Source organism: Trachurus trachurus (assembly GCF_905171665.1).
Source record: "Trachurus trachurus genome assembly, chromosome: 3".
NCBI classification, from domain to species: domain Eukaryota; kingdom Metazoa; phylum Chordata; class Actinopteri; order Carangiformes; family Carangidae; genus Trachurus; species Trachurus trachurus.
In genome coordinates this window covers 29512418-29534038 of record NC_139893.1, presented here as the reverse complement: position 1 = coordinate 29534038, position 21621 = coordinate 29512418, and the positions used below count along the sequence as shown (strand labels likewise).

Sequence of the window (21621 nt, the reverse complement as noted above, 5' to 3'; positions counted from 1 at the left end):
ATCTGTGAAAGGTTACACCCAGACCCTCCAATGAGAGGTTCTACAAAAAACCCTTCTATGGTGTATAGAGGGTACGCATGTGACGTCATGGTACTCAGAAGTCGCTGTGGAACGCTCACTGAGTGGCAAAAAGACAAGTGACAGAGCCGCCAAAGTTTAAAATCGATGAAAGTAACAAAGCGATTTGAATCCCCCATTGTTTTGGTGAGGGAGAGGGATGGTAGCTTGCGGCTGTGTGTGGACTACCGGGCCGGCTCCTCAACAGCAAAACCAGAAAGGATGCCTTCCCACTGCCTCGTATTGAGGAAAGCTTGGACGCACTTTCAGGGGCCTGCTGGTTTTCTACAGTACCCTCGACCAGGTAAGCGGGTACAATCAGTGGCTGAGCAGGACCGTCCCAAGACCGTCTTTTGCACCCCCTTCGGTCTTTTTGAATTCAATTGGATGCCCTTTGGCCTCTGCAACACCGCAAACACCTTCCAGCAGCTGATGCAGCGGATGTTCAGCGATCAGCAGGGTCAGTCCCTGCTGCTGTACCTCGACGACATCATCTTTTCATCTTCCGTTGAGCAACATCTGCAGGGGCTGGAGACGGTGCTCGGATGGCTCCAGAGAGAAGGCCTTAAAGCCAAAGCTCTGTAGCCAGGAAGTGGCTACAGATCCGAGGAAAATTGAGGTTGTGGCTAGTTGGCGGCACCCCCACCCCGTCACATCTCAGAGTTGCGTTCCTTTTTGGGTTTCGCTAGCTCCTATCGCCACTTTGTTGATGGTTTTGCCAAGCTAGCCAAGCCCTTGCATCAGTTGGTAGCCAATCTTGCTGGTACCAAGTCAATTAGGGTCAGGTCAGACACTGGGGCTGTATGGACGCCTCAATGTGAGGAGAGCTTTAGTGCTCTGAAGTCTAAGCTGGTTTACACTGACTTTTGATACCAGCCATAGTGGGCTTGGTGCTGTACTTTCACAGGAGACAAACAGTGCTGTGAGACCAGTGGCTTACGCCAGAAGGGGTCTCCGCCCCACTGAGTGCAATATGTCCAACTACAGCTCTATGGGCCGTGACGGAGAAGTTTCAGGAGTATTTGTTAGGGCACAAATGTGTCATGTACACAGACAATAACCCAGTCTTCAGTCTGCTAAACTTGGAGCTGCAGAGCATAGGTGGGCTGCTGAGCTTGCGGTCTTCGATCTTGAAATTAAATACCGTTCTGGGCGCAGCAACAGGAACGTGGACGCACTGCCGCAACAGTATGTGCCTGTCTCCCATTGGGCCCTTCCACCTTTGCCTGGCACTTTGGTCCCCAGCAGCATTCAGCAAAATTCACATCTGGGTCCTGTTTTGTCTGCCATTCAGTCTTTGGTCTCCATTCTTCCACCCCACTCTGTGTCTGATCTTCTCTGCATGCAGGAGGATGACCCTCTCACCCCCTCCTCTTGGCCCCAGTTTAAATATTTAAATATTATGCAGCCTATGTCGATTTGATGCATTTCATTGATTAATTGTAAAATAAAATTGTTTTTATACTTTTCTAAAAGTGTCTCTTGCCAGTGGTATTTCGAACCTGTAGCAGCCTGTAACAATAGTAAAGGTATCTAACTATTTTTCTTCAAACATTTAACTATCTCCTGGGGTGAAACTCCCCAGGTGGCATTGTTGGTACAACATTTCCCTCCTGCACTTGCCACACTTAGAAATTGAGAAATCCGTTGGATGGTCCGGTCCGATGCTGGCCATAATTTCAGGATCGGAAATTGGAAAAAACAACTATAACCCGTCTGATTTGATCCATAAACCCAAACAATGACATAAATGCTCATTTTAACTTTGCGCAACATGCTGTAAACAAAGACGCTACTGTCTTTGCACAACATGCCATATGCAGAGACACAGTGTTGGGGAAGGTATTGCAAGTGTAACTTGTAAAAATACTTGTAGTTCAACTTGGCAGTATTTTGAACAAACTACATTTCTCACAGCTATAGCTTTAGCAACTAGATACTCATTATACTCATTTAAAGCAGAAGTAAGCGATCCGGTCGTTTTGGCTAACTTCTTGTCAGCCGATGGAGTTAGCAGTCCCCGCCCTCGTCCCTACGCCACCACATTCACGCGCATCCCTTGGCTGCACACACAGAGAGGACCGCCCCTTTATGCTGTTCTCTCTCCTCATTGGATAAAGGTTGTAGGATACAAGGAAAGTTTTCTCCTCGGCTTACAGCAGAGCAGAGTGACTGACAGACCCGTGTTTCGGACCAAACACTCTATATAAGTGATTGCCGTCTGTAACTATTGTTGTGCTCTAACACAACTTATAAGGTAAGGTTATTAAGGATATTTAGATTTATTATGATGCCTCACAACGGAAGCACCATTTATGTTGGGGTTATACCAACTATAAGTAAAGTTATTATTAAGAGGGTTATTGGCTATCAAATTAGTAAAATATCAATACCAAAATATTAATAATTACTATAAAAAATTATTAATGGGATTTAATTTCATTAAATCCACCTCGGGGCACCAGACAGCCAATGTACCAAAGTCAGTCTCATAAGGGTGTGCTAACTATTAATATAGAACCTTGTTTAATGATTAAGTTAATAATTATAAATTAACATTATCAATAGCTGCAAAGTTGAAGGATTTAGAAGTTCTACTGCGTAGAGGTTGGCATACTCACTATTGTACAACATTAACAGACAAGTAAAGTTTCAAGGAAGTTTATTGGACACATCTAGAAAATGGAATAACAAAACATGATACTAAGGCCCCGTCCAGACGAATACGCGGCTTCACCGAATCCGATCTTTTTCTTAATCGTTTTGAAAAAAATCTCCGTAAACACGGCATCGTTTTCAGAAATATCTGCGTCCACACGATCACCTGAAAACGGCCCAAAACGCTGTAGTACCTACATACTGCAGGCGTGTGTGGAGCGTGTGTGGCGCTGCCACACATAAACACAGCTAAAAAACAGCTGAAGAAGACGGGAAGTCCCCGCTGTAATTCAATAGAAGAAGTCCCCCGCTGTATTCAAACTCAAACATGGGATTAAATGTTGACAGGGAGTCGTGTCAGAGTAAATATGATGATCAGTGATGATTAAACAGACGCGATTCAGCCGCAGCGTCTAGCGACGCGACGGCAGTCGGCCGTTGTTGTTGAACAACGGCCGTTGTTGTTGTTGTTACTACGTCCAGACTGTCAGTGTGCAGCAGCTGCAGCGGTGTGTGTGTCTGTGTGTGTGTCTCAGGTTACAGGTAGAGCGGCGGGGGGCATGACATCATTGTTTTAGAAAAAGTCAGTTTTGGCGGTCCAGACGAAAACGCTGGGGCGGCGTTTTTAAATTTTCCCACTCTGGGACCCGTTTTCAAAAAATACCGTTTTCACCCCCTGAAAACGCCGGATCCGTGTGGACGCGAGGCCAATCCGATAAAGTATTTATCCGGATTCGAAAAAAACGGATTCGTCTGGACGGGGCCTAAGACAAGCTACATACACTAGGTACACGTGTGTGTGTGTTGGTGAGAGTGTATGGCTATGTGTCGGTGACCATGTGTCTGTGAGGTGTGAAGTGTGACCTCAGACAATGGAAAAGATGGAGGGGCCAGTCCTGAGACTTCTAAGGCCAACCGCATGTGATGTGGGGGAGGTGAGCAAAGGTGTCCCTTTGTTCAACGATCAGGTCACAAACTAAACATACAGCTTAAGTGAAGATCAGGCTCTAACTGACAACAACAAATAACAACAACAAAGCTCAAGTATTTAAACTGATTTCAATCAATACATACATTGGCATGGTTGAGGTATTCTATGCTTAGTCAAGGTGCGAGGTAATCCTAACTAGGCCCAGTTATGTTACCAAGTCACGTGAGGGTGAGAAGTTCCCGGTGCTGGTGGGGATTCCTGCGGTTGCAGGTTTTGCTGGTCCTGTTGTGGAAGTTAAGTCCAGTGATTGTGTCTTTGTCCAGTGAACTACAGCCGTCCTGGCTGTGTAGTTTGAGTTCCGTTGAGGAGAGTCCTTCTCTTGCAGAGTTGGTTGGTTGTTCTGCTTGGCGTTGTGGCTCCGTTGCTCAACTAGCAGAGCTTGCTTCGTGCTAGCTGGTTCCTTTTCTTTAATCCGTTGGTAGGCACTCGCGGCGCTACCAGTGGAGGCGTCTGCCTTGTGCAGGCCTCAAGGAGATTGGAGAGCTGTAGCAGTAGCTCCAGGTGAGGAGCTGAGAGGAGCGGCAGCTCCTGCTGAAGTGAAGAAGAGGGCGAAGAGCGAGGGAACTCAGAGGAGCGGCAGCTCCTTCTGAGAACCACTGAGAAGAGAGCGAGGAGAGAGGGAGAGGAGAAGGGAACTTCTCCTTTTATATGGCCTGTAACCTCACAGGTCCTGGGGCCATACCTGACCAATGGGGGGTCAGTAGTGGAGGTTTCACACCTAGGTGCGAAGAGGTGAAGGATTGAGTTCAATGGTTTTCCTTTGTCTGGGAGACAAAGAAGCCATGCTGTCTTGTACTCCATTTTGACTGGGCTGAGTCCCAACACTATTTAAGACTTATATTAACATAAATATTTATATGATTTATGATTTATATTTTATAATTGTATTAATGCTTACTGTAGTTAAGTGAAAAATAAATGGAACAGAAGTAATTGATTACGAACCAGAAATGGCTTAGTGGTATAACAAATTAACCCCCAAAATAGGAAGAAGAATGACAACTGGCGTGTGATGAAGTTATTATTCAATATATAAGGTGGTTCTGTTAATGTCACAGCTGCATCTGTCAACAGCTTAATCAACAACCATCAAAAATACATCAATGTCTCTTTGCTTTGTGTCAGCCATGTGTCATTACAAAGCCATCCTCTTTGTATCTGAAAACAGGTAAAATATTTTGATCAAATTTACAGATGGCTGCAAAAAGAGAGTAAGGGTTTTTGCTGTTTGGTCTGACTTCAGCAGAAAGTTGAAGCTATCACCTTCCAGCAGGTGACTGCAGTCTGAAATACTGTAGAAATGCAGTCACCCTGTGCAGCCACAGAACAGTTTCACTGATCAGGGTTTCTGAAACAGAAACAGCTGCAGACCTGGCTGAAGTCTGACCACAGTAGATCACTTATGAGCAGAGGTGGTAGTAACACGTTACATTTACTCCGTTACATTTACTTGAGTTACTTTGGGTATTGTACTTCTAAGTAGTAGTAGGAGTAGTTTCAATGCAGCATACTTTTTACTTTTACTTGAGTATATTTGTGAAGAAGAAGCGGTACTTTTACTACGTTATTTTGAGCTATATTCTGGTCGCTACTCGCTACTTCAATCCAATGCACAATCTGTTTGTTTATGTTTTGATGGAGATACTTCCAACAGAGGCTCTGTCACATGACTGCGTTTCACCAATCAAATGTAGCCACTAGTAACGTTTGCCTCCGTTAACCACACACACACACATACGGGATCACAGATAGACACACACACACACACACACACACACACACACACACACACACACACACACACACACACACACACACACACACACACACACACACACACACACACACACACACACACACACACACACACACTTTTACTTGAGTAACACTATTCTAAAGTAACTATACTCTTACTTGAGTAATTTTTTTTTGGCTACTCTACCCACCTCTGCTTATGAGCCTCTATAGCTTGTAGTAGATAGTTGTCTTCTTCTTCCTCTTATGTTATTAGTGATAGAATTAGCGGCATGATAGTGACTTTTAGGTGTTGAGGTAGGCCGACCTGCTCCTTCCTGGAGGCCGACCTGCCACTGATGTTACATGATTCTGAAAAAACAAAACAAAACAAAAGAACAGAATATTTCTGATTAACTGATTTCTAATTTATATTTCAACCATATTTAATGTTGGTGTATTTAGTGTTAAGTATTTACTCACAGCATTGGTAAAGCCTGTTAACACGGGCAATGTCGTTAGCACTCATGCTTGAAGCCTGACCAAAGTTCAGGCTAGGATCACTCTTAGCAACAATGGTTGGTTGTCTGTTTTTGGAGAAGGCGAACCTTGAGAACACAAACACAACAGTTAGAAAGAAAAGACGCACTGTCTCATTTTTAAAGCTTTGTTCCTGATAACTCGGACGCTTCTTGTATTTCTCACGGTTTCTTTTAAAGTATATTTTTTTGGCTTTTATGCCTTTTTTTATAGATCAGTAGAGATGGACAGGAAAGGGGGAGGCAGAGAGAGGGGGAATGACATGCAGGATAGGGCTGCCCAACGCGGGATTCGAACCAGGGCCGCCTGCGTTGAGGACTATAGCCTCTACATGGGGTGGCCGTCTTTAACCACTGTGCCACGCACTGCCCCATTTCTCACGGTTTCTTAGTATAATATATCAATTTGCTACATAATAAGTGTTGCACAACAGTTTTTTTATTATTATTATTGCATTAAGAAATAAACAAAGCAAGAAACACCTTCCTCAAATGTATGTAATCTAAGTAGTATCTAAGTGTCTTGCTCAGGTGGTTTAAACACAGATGCATGCACTGATGCACTCACTTGCTGTAATGCATGACAGACTGGAAGTCATAGGGAGTGTCCAAGTTGTTAGTGTCCACCTTTTGGAAGTTTGATTCCTTCCCTGCATGGATGGAGAGATCATTTGGACTCTTTCAGTGTATTCAGCTTTTAAATTTTTACCTTAGCCTCACAATCACATAAATCATCAAACCAATGGACCAAACCCAGAACCTTCCAACAACAATGCCAGCGATGCAAAGCTTTATTTTTTTATTTTTTTAAATTGGTTTATCAATTCATCATCTTGCTGACAAGATGTCAGGTTAAGGTGGAAAATTAGCCTAAAGAATTGTTTAATTACTCTCAGATATATGCAAATGTTTGGCAAGGTTTGGGTTATGGCATTTACCTGAAAGCTCTGATGTTTGCCTCATGCAGCTAATATGACTGACGATTGTTGAGTGTGAGCTGATGTCGCTGTGTTAGTTTTGTTACTAAGGGCCATTAGGCGTTGGCAGTCTTAGCCCCTAAACTCTGGAACAATTCACCTGTCATGCTGAAGCCTGCTAAATTTGTCACAGCTTTTAAATTACATCATTGTTGCTGTGTTGTTGTTGTGTCGTTCGTATCTGTAACATATTGGGATGCAGCCCACATGGAAAACTATAGTTAAAGATGTCTTTCTATTGCTGGAATTCATCCTGGAGGCGTGAGACGTGTGAGAGAGGTTAGGCTACAGCAGTGCAGGCCTACATGCAAGTCAGAGTTTATTGACTGGGAGTCTGTGTCCAGTGCTGTCAGTAAAACCCAGAACTGTAGGGTAAAGGTGTGTGTAGGTGAGCTGACCTTTATGAATGTTGTCAAACAGGATGTTGACATGTTGGTCCCTGTCGGAGCGGACCTGCTCATGGTGGAAACCAAGAGCGTGGAGGACTTCATGCTGCACTGTGCCTGTGTACAGACAACCTTTTTTCTTCAGGGAGACATCTTGTCTTCCCCCCTGACGACCCAGGTAGGACCAGCACCTGATGCAAACACACACACACACAACGTTTAACAATAATGGTTTTACATTGTTGGATTTTAACTTGATACCCCCAGAGCTTTTTTAACCTCTGCGAGAATGAAACACGATGAGACGTCACCATTAAAAACCAGTGTGTGTGTGCATGTGTGTGTGTACCCAGATCCAGAGAAGAAGCTGAGAAAATCCCGATCTGTCGAGCGGCTCCACACAAAGCGAATGCAGGTGGACTTGTGGAAGGTCAGGAGGGCTCTAATGATGACGTTTTCCTCATCAGCGGCTGCCGAGAGAAAGCACAGGCTGCTGGGAAATGTTTTCTACACAAGCAGAAGTAAGCGATCCGGTCATTTTGGCTAGCTTCCTGTCAGCAGATGGAGTTAGCAGTCCCCGCCCTCGTCATGGATCTATTGGTCCTCGTCCCTACGTCACCACATGCACGTGCATCCCTTGGCTGCACACACAGAGAGGACCGCCCCTTTAGGCCGTTCTCTCTCCTCATTGGATAAAGGTTGTAGGATACAAGGAAAGTTTTCTCCTCGACTTACAGCAGAGCAGAGTGACTGACAGACCCGTGTTTCAGACCAAACACTCTATATAAGTGATTGCTGTCGGAAGATATAACTATTTAAGACTTACTGTATATTAACACAAACATTCTGCTTACTATATACTTACTTATATGCCCCCATCTCTGGTATCATCTTCATTCAGAAATACATCATACCTTTTAAATCTATTACATGTATTTTATGATACAAAACTGGGTCAGATGCTCTGGCAGTGAAACTATCTTATTTCCTGTTGCTTTTAGGGTACGTGTGCATTATTTTCTGGAATCTGTAAGCATAATCACAGAGCCTGGCAGCAATACAAGCCACAGATCAACGTGCCAATTTTAGTTGGATACAATATGAACACAGTGGCCAATAGTCTTTTGACAATTAGGGTTAACCTACAGAATAAGAGGCCTGGTGGTCTAAGTGGAAAGGGGTGGAGCTGGGAACCAACCTGAATTAGTGTCAGTGACAGTCCAAAGTTAAGGGTGGACTGGTTTTTGAGGAACAGTCTGCTACTTACTGTACTCAGAAGAGATACTGACAGGAATTCTGACGTGGCCTCGAACTTTGGGCCACTTACAGCCTCTGGCCGTGCAGGGGTCCGCGTTTCTCTTGAAATTTGGCATAATGTCGTCATGGATCAGACGGGTTGCTGCGACAAACAAATGTGCAAACATTTTCAGTTTAAAAAAATGGATTGGGAATTTTCAAAACTTCACCAAATCTTTTTTCCTGATAAAACAACTATTCAATCAATTGTTTCACCTTTACAATCAGTTGAGTTTCATTGTACTTTTTCTATTTTAGTGAGAAGAGTTGGATTATATAAAATGTGTATCTTACTTATGCCTTCATTGGCTTTTGCAATGACTTCAGAGGTGTCCAAAGATGTGTCTGGATGGAGTTATAGCAGAGGACAACATAATCAAAGAGCAGCTCTGTAACATGGGAAATATTGACCGATGGTGCATGTTATCTGGGAAATTCCACACTATCCAACTCACCTATCTGTTCTCCTTCCTCATTTGCATCCTGTAACACAAAGTCACAAAACTGTTTAACTGAAAATCACAGAGTTGCAGCAATTTTCCTTCAATTTAAAAAGTCATAATATTATTTTATAATACTACAAGTGTTATCTCAAATAAAAGCAGTGTCACACAATACGACAAGGATGTTTTCTCTCTTATGTCAAGTTGATGTAAAGTTATTCTCACAGGACAGCAGAGAAAGTTTAGCATCATAATCCCAGTGTGGGAAGAGTAAGACTCACCACAGGCATGGCTGTCAATGAGACAAGGAGGAGGAAGAGGAGAACAGGAGTCATGATGATGGTCCTCTCCAGTCAAACTTCAAATCTGAAAACTCAGGACAATTTGAACAGTGAGTAGCCACTGAGGAGTCTGGTGCTGGATGCAGCCAGTGTCCAGTCCCTCACTTTTTATAGGCAGCAGGGTGTGACTGATACCTGATACAGCTCAGGCATTAGTCATTTTGCTTATCTCAAGTTCATGGGACATTTTTATAGTTGTATTTTGATGCCTATTATTGTCTTCACAAAATCTCAGACAATGTATATTTGAGTGGATGATGAATGGATGATTCTCATTTCTCACACACCCTAACTTCCATCCCTGTCATACTTCGATGTAGTGACATTGTTGAAAGCTTAAGCTGTAAACTTGGGACTTTTGGGGGGTGAAATCGTTCTTCCTCTTGAAGCCCTGGTCTACTGTTTTTGAAGAAATCTCCCTTGGATCGCATTTCTCCAGTGTCACATAGAAAATAAGTGGACAGATGTTGTGAAAATTACCAAACCTCTTTTGAGCCACACTGTGTCGTCCACATACAAACATGGTTTCAACTTTTAAGCTGGAGACCCAAGACCTTTTTTGGGGGGTTTAATCAGTTTACAACAACAACAACAACAACAGTAATAAAAATGGAAAGATATAATAAAGGTTCAGTAGTAGTACTGTAATACCCTGTAATCCATGGTGTTTAAAAAATGTAGCCTAAGTTATCGCAACTAGTAACCTGATGGGGTTAAAAAGTACGTTTTTAATGGAGATTTATTGATTGATTTTCATAATGACAACAGTATCAAATCATCATTGCTTGAAGTAAGATTGATTCATTCCTGATGGTTTGAGGTGAAGCCAGGAGTGAGAACACCTCATTCACAATCCCACTGATGTATGTACCCATACTATTTATTAAAACTGCACCATCATGAGGCTTCAGCTGTTTAGCTAAAGGGCTTTGTTTATGGGCCAACAGCTCAGAGAATAAATATGTTGATGAATGAAAGCTAGTTGAGGCACGTCTATGATGGCAGAAGGACGGAGACAGTTGAGCTCTGTAGTAGACTATATGTGTCAGAGACATACGGGACAGCAGGAAATAATGACTAAACAATAGCACTTTGTTTTTGTTTTTTTGTTTTTTTTCCCACCACACATTCAGAAGTTGCGTTGTTGAACTATGTGGACAAAAAGGAGCCAATGTCAACACAATGACAATGACTGAAACTAAACCTAAACTTGTTCACCAGGATCTAAGAAGAAAAAAAGAAAAAAAAAAAAACACATGACATTTAGTCCTGTTCATCTGGCAGAAGCAGGAGCAGTGATTACAGCCACTTCACAACACTCACCTCTGACTTCACTGTTGTTTCTAATTATTTTTGAAGGCTTTATTTTACTGATGAAGTTCATTCACGTTTTAAACTTACAGTACATTTAAACTGGATGTCTATAATGAACAAAACACTGAGGACTGGTGTTTGGCTGTCTGTAGTATTTACATATATCTGATAATGTGGGTGCTTAGTTTACAGACAAGACTAGGCTACAGCTGACGTTACACACACTGTATCAATATTTATACTGTAGAATACTTCCTTATTCTTGAGAACTGTTGTGAGTTTTTTGACTCCATTTGTTTAACCTCTGAAATGACACTGAAGATTTTAAAATCGATTAATCTTCAACGTGAAGGGGTTCCAGCAGAAATTCACAACTCAGTGGATAAGCAATTAAAAACATATACTGCAGCAATAACAGCTGGTGTGAAATCTCCTCACCTCAGTTGCAGATATAGTCCACTTCCTCTCTTGGAAACTACATATGCCATCAATCATACCAAGCATGCAGTCCTATTGTTTTTATTGGAATGTCTATAGTCCATGAGCCAAGACCCCAAAATTGGCCTACGACAATCAAACGGGTGGGCAATTTCTAGTTTTTTTTTACTTGCTTGACTGACATCTAGTTCACAGTGTGGCATGATAACCATTACAGAATGTTCACATTATTTGACAAAAAACTCTGCATCACTTTGGACCCCTCTAGTAGTTGATAGGCTGTACATAATCATATCAAAATGACCCACAATTACATACAGTAGACTTAGACTTTTTATTATTATTATAGACCCATATGAAAGGAGGCTCCCACATGCTTGAGCTTTACACCGCTGACTATCAGAACAGAAATGTCCATTATGCAGCTGTCCTCCTCTGGGAGTGGTGATGTTTTCACTTGGAAGAGCTTCCACTGAAATTGGGAACACTGAATAACTTGTTATGTGTTTCTAAGTTATAACCAAAGTTATAACCAAAACAAAGCTGATGCTTGTGCAAAGCTGAATGTGCACATCAGCTCCCATGACTTTCTAAGTTGGATGGTTTGCAGTTTAATATGATGCCAAGTTTCATTTTTGTTTTACGTGACACTTCAGGTTGAGGATTGCAAATCAAGGATGTGCATGGGCCTGATACAATCAGCAAGCACATCCTGTGTTATTCATGATCCTGGTGCAATTTAGATATTGTCTTACCACTTTAAAACACACAAGCTGCATGGGTTATGGTCTTGTGTCTTCATCTCTCTCTCCACCTTTGTTTCAGGAATAATAATAATAACAAGGGCAGGAATAACCCTGTTTGCCCACACATGTAAATGGATTATTCCAAATGTTTCAGAATATTGACCTTAACCCAAACATCGACTGCATGTAAATGTAGTCACTGGTGCAATGAATGGCACCTTCCTCATCTTTTATGTGTTGATTTCTGTGCAGTGTTTTCAGGTCACCAGGTTTCTGCAACATAAGTCTGGGGTTGTATTTTAACTATGTAGCTACAGTAGCTAGTTAACTATGACGGGATCGTCAACAGTAATCTAGCTAGCCTGCTATGCTAAAGCAGTTCATCTTTACCATCATACCATGATTAAACTAGCTATCTAGCTATATACTGTATTATACAGCAATTATTTAGTGCTATCTAGCTAGTTAATTTAAAAAGTTGGTTTTTGATATTATGCCATAATTAAATTATGAAGAGGTAGAGCTATGCACTCACCTAAACAATATGTTTAAAATGATAGTTCACCCAAAATGTAAATTTCTGGGAGAAGTTTCAGAGTCCTCCGTGCCTTCTCTGAGTTACAGCGGGGCTCCGTGCAGCACTGCATGTTCATATGACAGTTGCAAACGGGGCTCAATTTTCTTCGTCCAAAAAGACACACCAAAAAATATCCAAATACCTCCACACAGCTCGTCTGAAATGTCCCTCTTGTATTGTAGCCCCAACATCAGAAATTGTTCCGAAAAAAAATTATATAAGTATATGTTTTAAGCTTGTTTGTAGCGGAAGCTCCCAGCACTGCTCTTCCTGGTATGTCCAAATCTTGGACAGACCAGGAAGAGCAGAGCTGCACGGAGCCCCACTGTAACTCAGAGAAGGCACGGAGGACTCTGAAACTTCTCCCAGCCCTTAGTCGACATGAGGGTGAGTAGATAATAAGTGAAATTTGAATTTTGGGTGAACTATCCCTTTAACAACACTTTGTCATGGCTTTAAGAAAAGGAATGGATTCACAAAAGTCCTCTGCTACTTCCTGCTAATAGCAGTATTAAAGCAATATCTTCTCCCTCTCTCCTCCATGTGCGTAACTCATGCACCCAGAGGAATTGGTGCCAACTAGTGGTGCAAACAAATATTATCTGCCGGGCCTTTCTGCAACTTCAAAGGTGATCTAAGTCATTAGTAGTGGCCGCACACAAATTATGAAAATGTGCAACATAGGAGAATGGCCACTATTGGCTTATGGCATTTATGGTCAAAATAGTGAATTCATGATAAATATTATTAAGCTACTCCTCTGCAAAGGTACCAATAAATAACATATCCTATAGGAAGAAGAAAATAGCAACAAGAATTTGTAGACCCTTTCGATTGCGATTGGTTGCCTGGCTCATGGACTAATATGAGTCACACCATCACTGATTCAGAACTCAGTTCCATCCATAAAAGGTTTACTATGCTTCTGTATGAAACGCCTAGTAAGAGTTTGTGTCGGAAAGTCAGATAAAATGAGAGAATAAGAATTAAAAAAAAAAAATCTACAAAGAAACATAAAATGACCACAGATAGAAAACCAAGGAGAAACGAAAGAAGCAGACAATGCAACTTGCAAAAGAACCTCTTTTATTCTCCAAGTGATTCAATAAAATAGCACTTCACATGATCTGGTTGAAGATCTGATCATCGCTAACCCGTGGGCCTATATGTCATGCAAGAGCTGGTAAAAACTAATGAGATGATCAGAGTTGGCATGCTGAAATTGCATTAATTGATCCCCAGATGCTGATCATGCTTTTTGCTGCCAGTAATCTCTAAAATACACAGTGACTGAAATTGATGATTAACGAAGCTGAAAAGTAAGAAATCGGTGAAACCATGCACATGACTCATGGTTAAGTTCCAGTATTTGAACAAATAAAACAACATCCCCTATGATTTCAGGAGAAAGTGCTGTGTGATTACTGGCCTGTGAAAAAGACCAACAAAGGTGGGGCCTAGACTGGTAGACCAAATTGGATCCTTTTTTTCTGGAACACAACTACCTAAACATTAGTCCCCACAGACTCAACACTTTCAAAGGTTTCAATCGCCCCCAGCCAAGCACAATTGCCCTGCTCTCGCCTGCAGGCAATAAATCAATTTTAGTAACTAATTTGAATTCATGCAATTTCAACCTTAAAGGGACAATGAGGAGTTTTGGAAAGTGAAGTGTTTTCATACTACATTTACTATGAGCCTCTGCGCACGGTGAAATTCTTGGACCGGCGCAAGACGGACGTCTTGCCAAGAATGTTTTCATTCATCAAGAATTAAAGTCAGAGGTTCAAAGACGATCAGATACCGTCGTAGTTGCGACCATAAACGGCAATTCGGCAGCGTTATTCTCATGACCCGCTGGGCAGCGTCCGCGAAACCGAAAGTAACCCAGCATTTCCACCACTAATAATAATAACAAAATAAGGATAAAGACAAAATGATATATTTATCGAAAATGGACCCATTAACAAGTGTGGGTAACGTAGATTCATCCACATTAATATGAGACTTTTTTATTGTTGCGGAATTTTTCGTTCTGCCGCTGGAGAAACTCCTCGTTGTCCCTTTAACTGAGGCTCAGGCTACATTCACAACATTACACTCAAGCCACGATGAAACGAAAACAACTTCCAGACTAAGGTGGACTTAAAGTGTAATTCAATTTTTCACCCTCTGTACAGTTGTCATGAAGGAGGAAATTACCTGTAGAAATCAAAACAGTTTCTTCCCCAGACTGTAAACATGCAAATCATTGATTCATCCAAGAGCCAGGACAAACAGGAAGCAGTTTGTCTACTCTGCAGTTAATGAGTTAGCATGAATCAACATCACCTTGTCCCATTATCTACCTTTGAAAATGGCAACTGGACAAACAAGTTGAAAGTCAACACACAGGAATGTCTATATGATAGTGTACCAACTGCTTATTTGCAAACTTTTGTTTCCATCAGGACCCTGTAGGAACAATGACTCAGTTGACACGCTGACATGTTTTGTTCTGAGACTCTAAAACCCCTTTCCCACTGGCCAAAAAACCTGTTTAAACCCGCTAACAATTGGCTTTTGGTGGCAGTGGGAAAGGGCAGGCGCACCGACCCATGTCGAGTTAAGTTAAACCTTAAGGCTTGCCTACTGACATGACTCTAAAGTTAAAACATCTTCAATGAAAAACAGCTGGTGTTGGATTAATGCATCGGTACAAGTCAAGTCAAGTCAAGTCAAGAAGTTTATTATCACACAGAAGTAGGCCTACATGCATTGTGAAAATCTTTGCTCCACAATATGTATAAATAGATAACAGATAGATAAAAGAAACAGTAAGTAAATCTAAAAGGTTTAAAAGGAACTATAATAGCAATCTATTATAATGTAAAGACAAGATATACAAAGATACAAAGTAGATAACTCAAAAATAAGAGCAGCAGAACATTCTCTGTTGCAGCCTTGTCACAGTACGATCAGTCGGGGCTTTTGGTCTAATTATGTTCGTCCAGTGTTGAAATATCTGGAGGCCGACCCCTTCCTTCTGTCATTAGTATTCTGGTTAGGGGGGAAAAAGTTCTTAGTTAAGGGGTACAATCTCAGATTTTGTATTGCTTTAACACAGAAAGTGGAGTGTATTTGTTGTGTGCTTATGTTTGTCATCATTGTTTAGTATTTACTCACAGCATTGGTAAAGTCTGTTTACACGAGCGATGTCAATAGCACTCATGCTTGTAGCTTGTCCGAAGTTCAGGTTAGGATCGCTCTTGGCGACAATGGTTGGTCGCTTGTTTTTGGAGAAGGCGAACCTTGATGACATAAACACAACAGTTAGAAAGAAAAGCACACTGTGTCTCTTTATTAAAGCTTTCTTCCCTTTTAACTCTGACTCTTTTAACGATAATTTCTCCTGTTAACTTTATTTGTGTATCTTCTTATAATAATAGAGTAATTTATATAGCACAATAACTACTGATTTTGATAATAAGATTTTGAGACAGTCTTGCATGCACCACAAACTCTTATTATTGCACTAAACAAAACAAAAAACACCTTCCTCAAACAAACCTAATATGTCTAACTCAGGTGGTTGGTTTTAACACACATCCATGCACTTGCACACTCACTTGCTGTAATGCATGACAGACTGGAAGTCATAAGGAGTGTCCAAGTTGTTGGTGTCCGCCTTTCTGAAGTTTGACTTTGCTCCTGCACATTTGGAGAAGACATTTGACATATTTCAGCACAGCTTTTCAAATTTCATATGCTTTGTCGCCTGTACTGACCCTGTTATAACTCTAACCCTGTTATAACCCTATCCCGGTTATCCCATTGTGAGCGTTAAGAATACCAATCCTCAGATGTAACATAGTTTAATTAGGTTTAATCAAACAATCTGTCATGTGCTGTAAGTCACATTTATATAAATTGTTTGTCTGGTTTGAGCTTGAGGACGTTTGAATAACCTGAAACCTCCCATCGCAGATACATTATTAATTTGTGCAGGGGGCTGCTATTAAATCTAACCCAGGAGGTTAGTTGGGGTTAAAGAGCAGATAGTCCCTAAATACATCAGAACGGTCACCCCTGATACCTGTACTACAAACACAACCCTTTAACTTGTGGCCAACCATCCCAGCACTTGAGTAGCTTTTTCACCAAGTACTTTCTTACTCTTACTCAAGTATGTTTGAATGGCTACTTTTTACTCTTACTTATGAGCCTCTATAGTGTGTTGAGCTCTCAGGAGTATTCAGGGATTTAACTTATAAAGATGACCTCCTGCTTAAACTTACGATAGAAAAACATAACAATTCCACAAAAGTGTCTGACAGTTTTACAAATAAAGAGGCAAGTGGATGTGAACAGACTATACAAATAAAAGTATACAAATAATAAACACATGTTTTGTTTATCAATTACCATTGTTTCCAAAGTCAAGGAGATGGTCATTGACTTTCAGAGGCCAGAAGTCCCACTCTTTGTCCAGTCAAATGTCAGTCATGTCAAACTGGACGGGGATATGAACAGAGAAATTATTATTCTGAAGGGGCTGAAATGAAGCACATGCAGCCAGTGTAGTTAGTGTTTTATGGTGGAGTCTGCTGGGTCAGCAGCGTGTCTGACCTGAACACAAGAAGACTGGACAAACTGGTTTAAAAGGCTAGGAGTGTGATTGAATGAATGAATAAATCACAGAAGTAGCTATGTACATCTAAACTGCCCATAGACACAGGTGGTGCAAAACCTCAAGATATTGAATTTACAACAACAACAACAACAGTAATAAAAATGGAAAGATATAATAAAAGTACAGTAGTAGTAGTACTGTAATACCCTGTGATCCATGGTGTTTAAAAAATGTAAGTTATCGCATGAATAAGCTGAACAGAGAACAGTGTTAAAAAAATCAACCTGATGGGGTTAAAAAGTAAGTTTTTAATGGAGATTTATTGATTGATTTTCATAATGACAACAGTATCAAATCATCATTGCTTGAAGTAAGATTGATTTTTTGATTCATTCCTGATGGTTTGAGGTGAAGCCAGGAGTGAGAACACCTCATTCACAATCCCACTGATGTATGTACCATATAACTGCACCATCATGAGGCTTCAGCTGTTTAGCTAAAGGGCTTTGTTTATGGGCCAACAGCTCAGAGAATAAATACGTTGATGAATGAAAGCTTGTTGAGGCACGTCTATGATGGCAGAAGGACGGAGACAGTTGAGCTCTGTAGTAGACTATATGTGTCAGAGACACCTACGGGACAGTGGGAAATAATGACTAAACAATAGCATATTGTTTGATGTTTTTGTTTGTTTTCCACCACACATTCAGAAGTTGCAAATGTTGAACTATGTGGACAAAAAGGAGCCAATGTCAACACAATGTCAACGCAATGACTGAAACTAAACCTAAACTTGTTCACCAGGAAACAAGAAGAAAAAAAAAAAAAAAAACCACATGACATTTAGTCCCGTTTAGTCACCGTTGTTTCTAATTATTTTTGGAGGCTTTATTTTACTGATGAAGTTCATTCATGTTTTAAACTTACATTTAAACTGGATGTCTATAATGAACAAAACACTCAGGACTGCTGTTTGGCTGTCTGTAGTATTTGCATATATCTGATAATGTGGGTGCTTAGTTTACAGACAAACAAGACTAGGCTACACACACTGTATACTTCCTTATTCTTGAGAACTGTTGTGAGTTCAATATACTGTAGAATACTTCCTTATTCTTGAGAACTGTTGTGAGTTTTTTGACTCCATTTGTTTAACCTCTGAAATGACACTGAAGATTTTAAAATCGATTCATCTTCAACGTGAAGGGGTTCCAGCAGAAATTCACAACTCAGTGGATAAACAATTAAAAACATATACTGCAGCAATAACAGCTGGTGTGAAATCTCCTCACCTCAGTTGCAGATATAGTCCACTTCCTCTATTGGTAATTGCATATGCCATCAATCATACCAAGCATGCAGTCGTATTGTTTTTATTGGAATGTCTAGTCCATGAGCCAAGACCCCAAAATTGGCCTACGACAATCAAACAGGTGTTTTTTTTACTTGCTTGACTGACATCTAGTTCACAGTGTGACATGATAACGATTGCAGAATGTTCACATTATTTGACAAAAAACTATGCATCACTTTGGACCCCTCTGGTTATTTTATAGGCTGTACATAATCATATCAAAATGACCCACAATTACATACAGTATAGACTTAGACTTTTTATTATTATTATAGACCCATATGAAAGGAGGCTCCCACATGTTTGAGCTTTACACCGCTGACTATCAGAACAGAAATGTCCATTATGCAGCTGTCCTCCTTTGGGAGTGGTGATGTTTTTCCCTTGGAAGAGCTTCCACTGAAATTGGGAACACTGAATAACTTGTTATGTGTTTCTAAGTTATAACCAAAGTTACAACCAAAACAAAGCTGATGCTTGTGCAAATTGTGCTTATCAGCTCCCATAACTTTCTAAGTTGGATAGTTTGTAGTTTAATATGATGCCAACTTTCATGTTTATTTTACATGACACTTCAGGTGTAGGGAGGATTGCAATCAAGGATGTGGGCCTGATAAAATCAGCAAGCACATCCTGTGTTATTCATGATCCTGGTGCAATTTAAATATTGTCTTACCACTTTAAAACACATATTAACACAAGCTGCATGGGTTAAGGTCTTGTGTCTTCATCTCTCTCTCTACAACAAGTGTGGGTAACGTAGATTCATCCACAATAATATGAGACTTTTTTATTGTTGCAGAATTTTTCGTTCTGCCGCTGGAGAAACTCCTTGTTGTCCCTTTAACTGAGGCTCAGGCTACATTCACAACATGCTCAAGCCACAATGAAACGAAAACAACTTCCAGCCTAAGGTGGACTTAAAGTGTAATAACATTTTTCACCCCCTGTACAGTTGTCATGAAGGAGGAAATTACCAGTAGAAATCAAAACAGTTTCTTCCCCAGACTGTAAACATGCTAATCATTGATTCACATACTCATCCAAGAGCCAGGACAAACAGGAAGCAGTTTGTCTACTCTGCAGTTAATGAGTTAGCATGAATCAACATCACCTTGTCCCATTATCTACCTTTGAAAATGGCAACTGAACAAACAAGTTGAAAGTCAACACACAGGAATGTCTATATGATACTGTACCAACTGCTTATTTGCAAACTTTTGTTTCCATCAGGACCCTGTAGGAACAATGACTCAGTTGACACGCTGACATGTTTTGTTCTGAGACTCTAAAACCCCTTTCCCACTGGCCAAAAAACCTGTTTAAACCCGCTAACAATCGGCTTTTGGTGGCAGTGGGAAAGGGCAGGCGCACCGTGACATGACTCTAAAGTTAAAACATCTTCAATGAAAAACAGCTGGTGTTGGATTAATGCATCGGTACAAGTCAAGTCAAGTCAAGAAGTGTATTATCACACAGAAGTACATGCATTGTGAAAATCTTTGCTCCACAATATGTATAAATAGATAACAGATAGATAAAAGAAACAGTAAATACATCTAAAAGTAAATCTAAAAGGTTTAAAAGGAACTATAATAGCAATCTATTATAATGTAAAGACAAGATATACAAAGATACAAAGTAGATAACTCAAAAATAAGAGCAGCAGAACATTCTCTGTTGCAGCCTTGTCACAGTACGATCAGTCGGGGCTTTTGGTCTAATTATGTTCGTCCAGTGTTGAAATATCTGGAGGCCGACCCCTTCCTTCTGTCATTAGTATTCTGGTTAGGGAGAAAAAAGTTCTTAGTTAAGGGGTACAATCTCAGATTTTGTATTGCTTTAACACAGAAAGTGGAGTGTATTTGTTGTGTGCTTATGTTTGTCATCATTGTTTAGTATTTACTCACAGCATTGGTAAAGTCTGTTTACACGAGCGATGTCAATAGCACTCATGCTTGTAGCTTGTCCGAAGTTCAGGTTAGGATCGCTCTTGGCGACAATGGTTGGTCGCTTGTTTTTGGAGAAGGCGAACCTTGATGACATAAACACAACAGTTAGAAAGAAAAGCACACTGTGTCTCTTTATTAAAGCTTTCTTCCCTTTTAACTCTCAAAGGAGAGTTGAGGGTCCCGGGCTAGGCCTTTTGATGTATACTGTGGGTTTTGCTATTTTTGATGTTTTTACTATTTTATGATGTTTTTACTATTTTTTGATGTCTTTACTATTTTTAGAAGTGATTACTGTATGTGACTCAGGGAAAGTATTACATGATATGATGAATCCCGAGCTGATGGAATAGTTGCCGTAATCTATTGGAAAGGAGAAGTAGAATGGGGTGGGCAGGACAAAGGTCACCAAAATGAGGAACCTGTGGCCTGTCCCGGGACATGCCAGGACAGGTCGAGGTGAGATGGCCACAGGGTCAGGTAATTGGGGAAATTTAGAGAAATAGAGAAGTGCGCGTTGACCAAATATGGGCACGGACCGGTGCAGAGTGGTGGAGAAATTATTCCATGACACAAAGGAAGGGTGTCGGTGGTCCAAACATATAAAAAGGTCATCGGGACGAAGTAAAGACAGTGTGCGTCGGGACTGGGTGCGAGAGCGAGCTCCTCAGACCCTACTCCTGCGAAGACTCCGAGGGCTGGTGCGTCTACAGAAGATTGCCATCGAACAAGAAGACTGCGCACAGCAATTTGGACTCGGTTGATCTCCACACTCTCTGCTGGTCCGCTCCCAGGGGCTTAGGCTCCCGATCATCATCCCCAGCAGAAGGGGTTCAGGGAATTCGGCCGAAACCTGCGTCCTTATTCTAGAAATTCGAATCAGGCAACTATCCATCAGAGGTAGGGTTGATTAATAGGGTGAGAATTTGATTTTAATTATTTTCTTTGATTTTTATATTTATGCTCTGATGCTGCTTTGCCCCTGCTAAATTCCTGCAAATAAATTTACAACCTAAAAGACAAGAGAACTGTTATCCTCATCTTTTGTGTCAGAGGTTTTAATTCAATTATCACTATATTGCTGTTCATGACCATAAGAAGTTAAGCCATAGTGTGCACAACATCTTTAAAGACTCTTAAAGGTTAATCTAGTTTTGAGTTCACTTCAAAAGATAAACAGGTCCCTAGGGTTGTTTTTCCAAACCGTTA

At 40.9% G+C, this 21621-nt stretch overlaps 1 protein-coding gene across 2 annotated transcripts; it reads right to left on the bottom strand.

Moving 5' to 3' along the window:
* Positions 1-2781: 2781 nt before the first annotated feature.
* On the bottom strand, positions 2782-9496 carry LOC311007701 (hatching enzyme 1.2-like). Of its 2 annotated transcripts, XM_084000978.1 has the most exons (9): positions 9363-9496; positions 9094-9121; positions 8933-8983; positions 8610-8741; positions 7692-7812; positions 7355-7533; positions 6548-6629; positions 5924-6048; positions 2782-5812 (listed from the first exon to the last, which is right to left on the bottom strand). In XM_084000978.1, coding segments are annotated over exons 1-9 (774 nt in total). In that variant the 5' UTR covers positions 9417-9496; the 3' UTR covers positions 2782-5810. The 2 variants fall into 2 exon arrangements, with proteins under 2 accessions (XP_083857104.1, XP_083857105.1); XM_084000979.1 differs by lacking the exon at positions 8610-8741.
* Positions 9497-21621: the final 12125 nt, after the last annotated feature.

Bases quoted from the DNA above. Each gene is read 5' to 3' on its own strand.
- LOC311007701 (XM_084000978.1), bottom strand. From the start codon at position 9,416: ATGACTCCTGTTCTCCTCTTCCTCCTCCTTGTCTCATTGACAGCCATG. The intron at 8,742-8,932 runs GTAAGATACACA...TGTTTGTCGCAG, and splicing joins AAAAGCCAATGAAGGCATAA to CAACCCGTCTGATCCATGAC. The intron at 6,630-7,354 runs GTCAGCTCACCT...CCATCCATGCAG, and splicing joins GTTTGACAACATTCATAAAG to GGAAGGAATCAAACTTCCAA.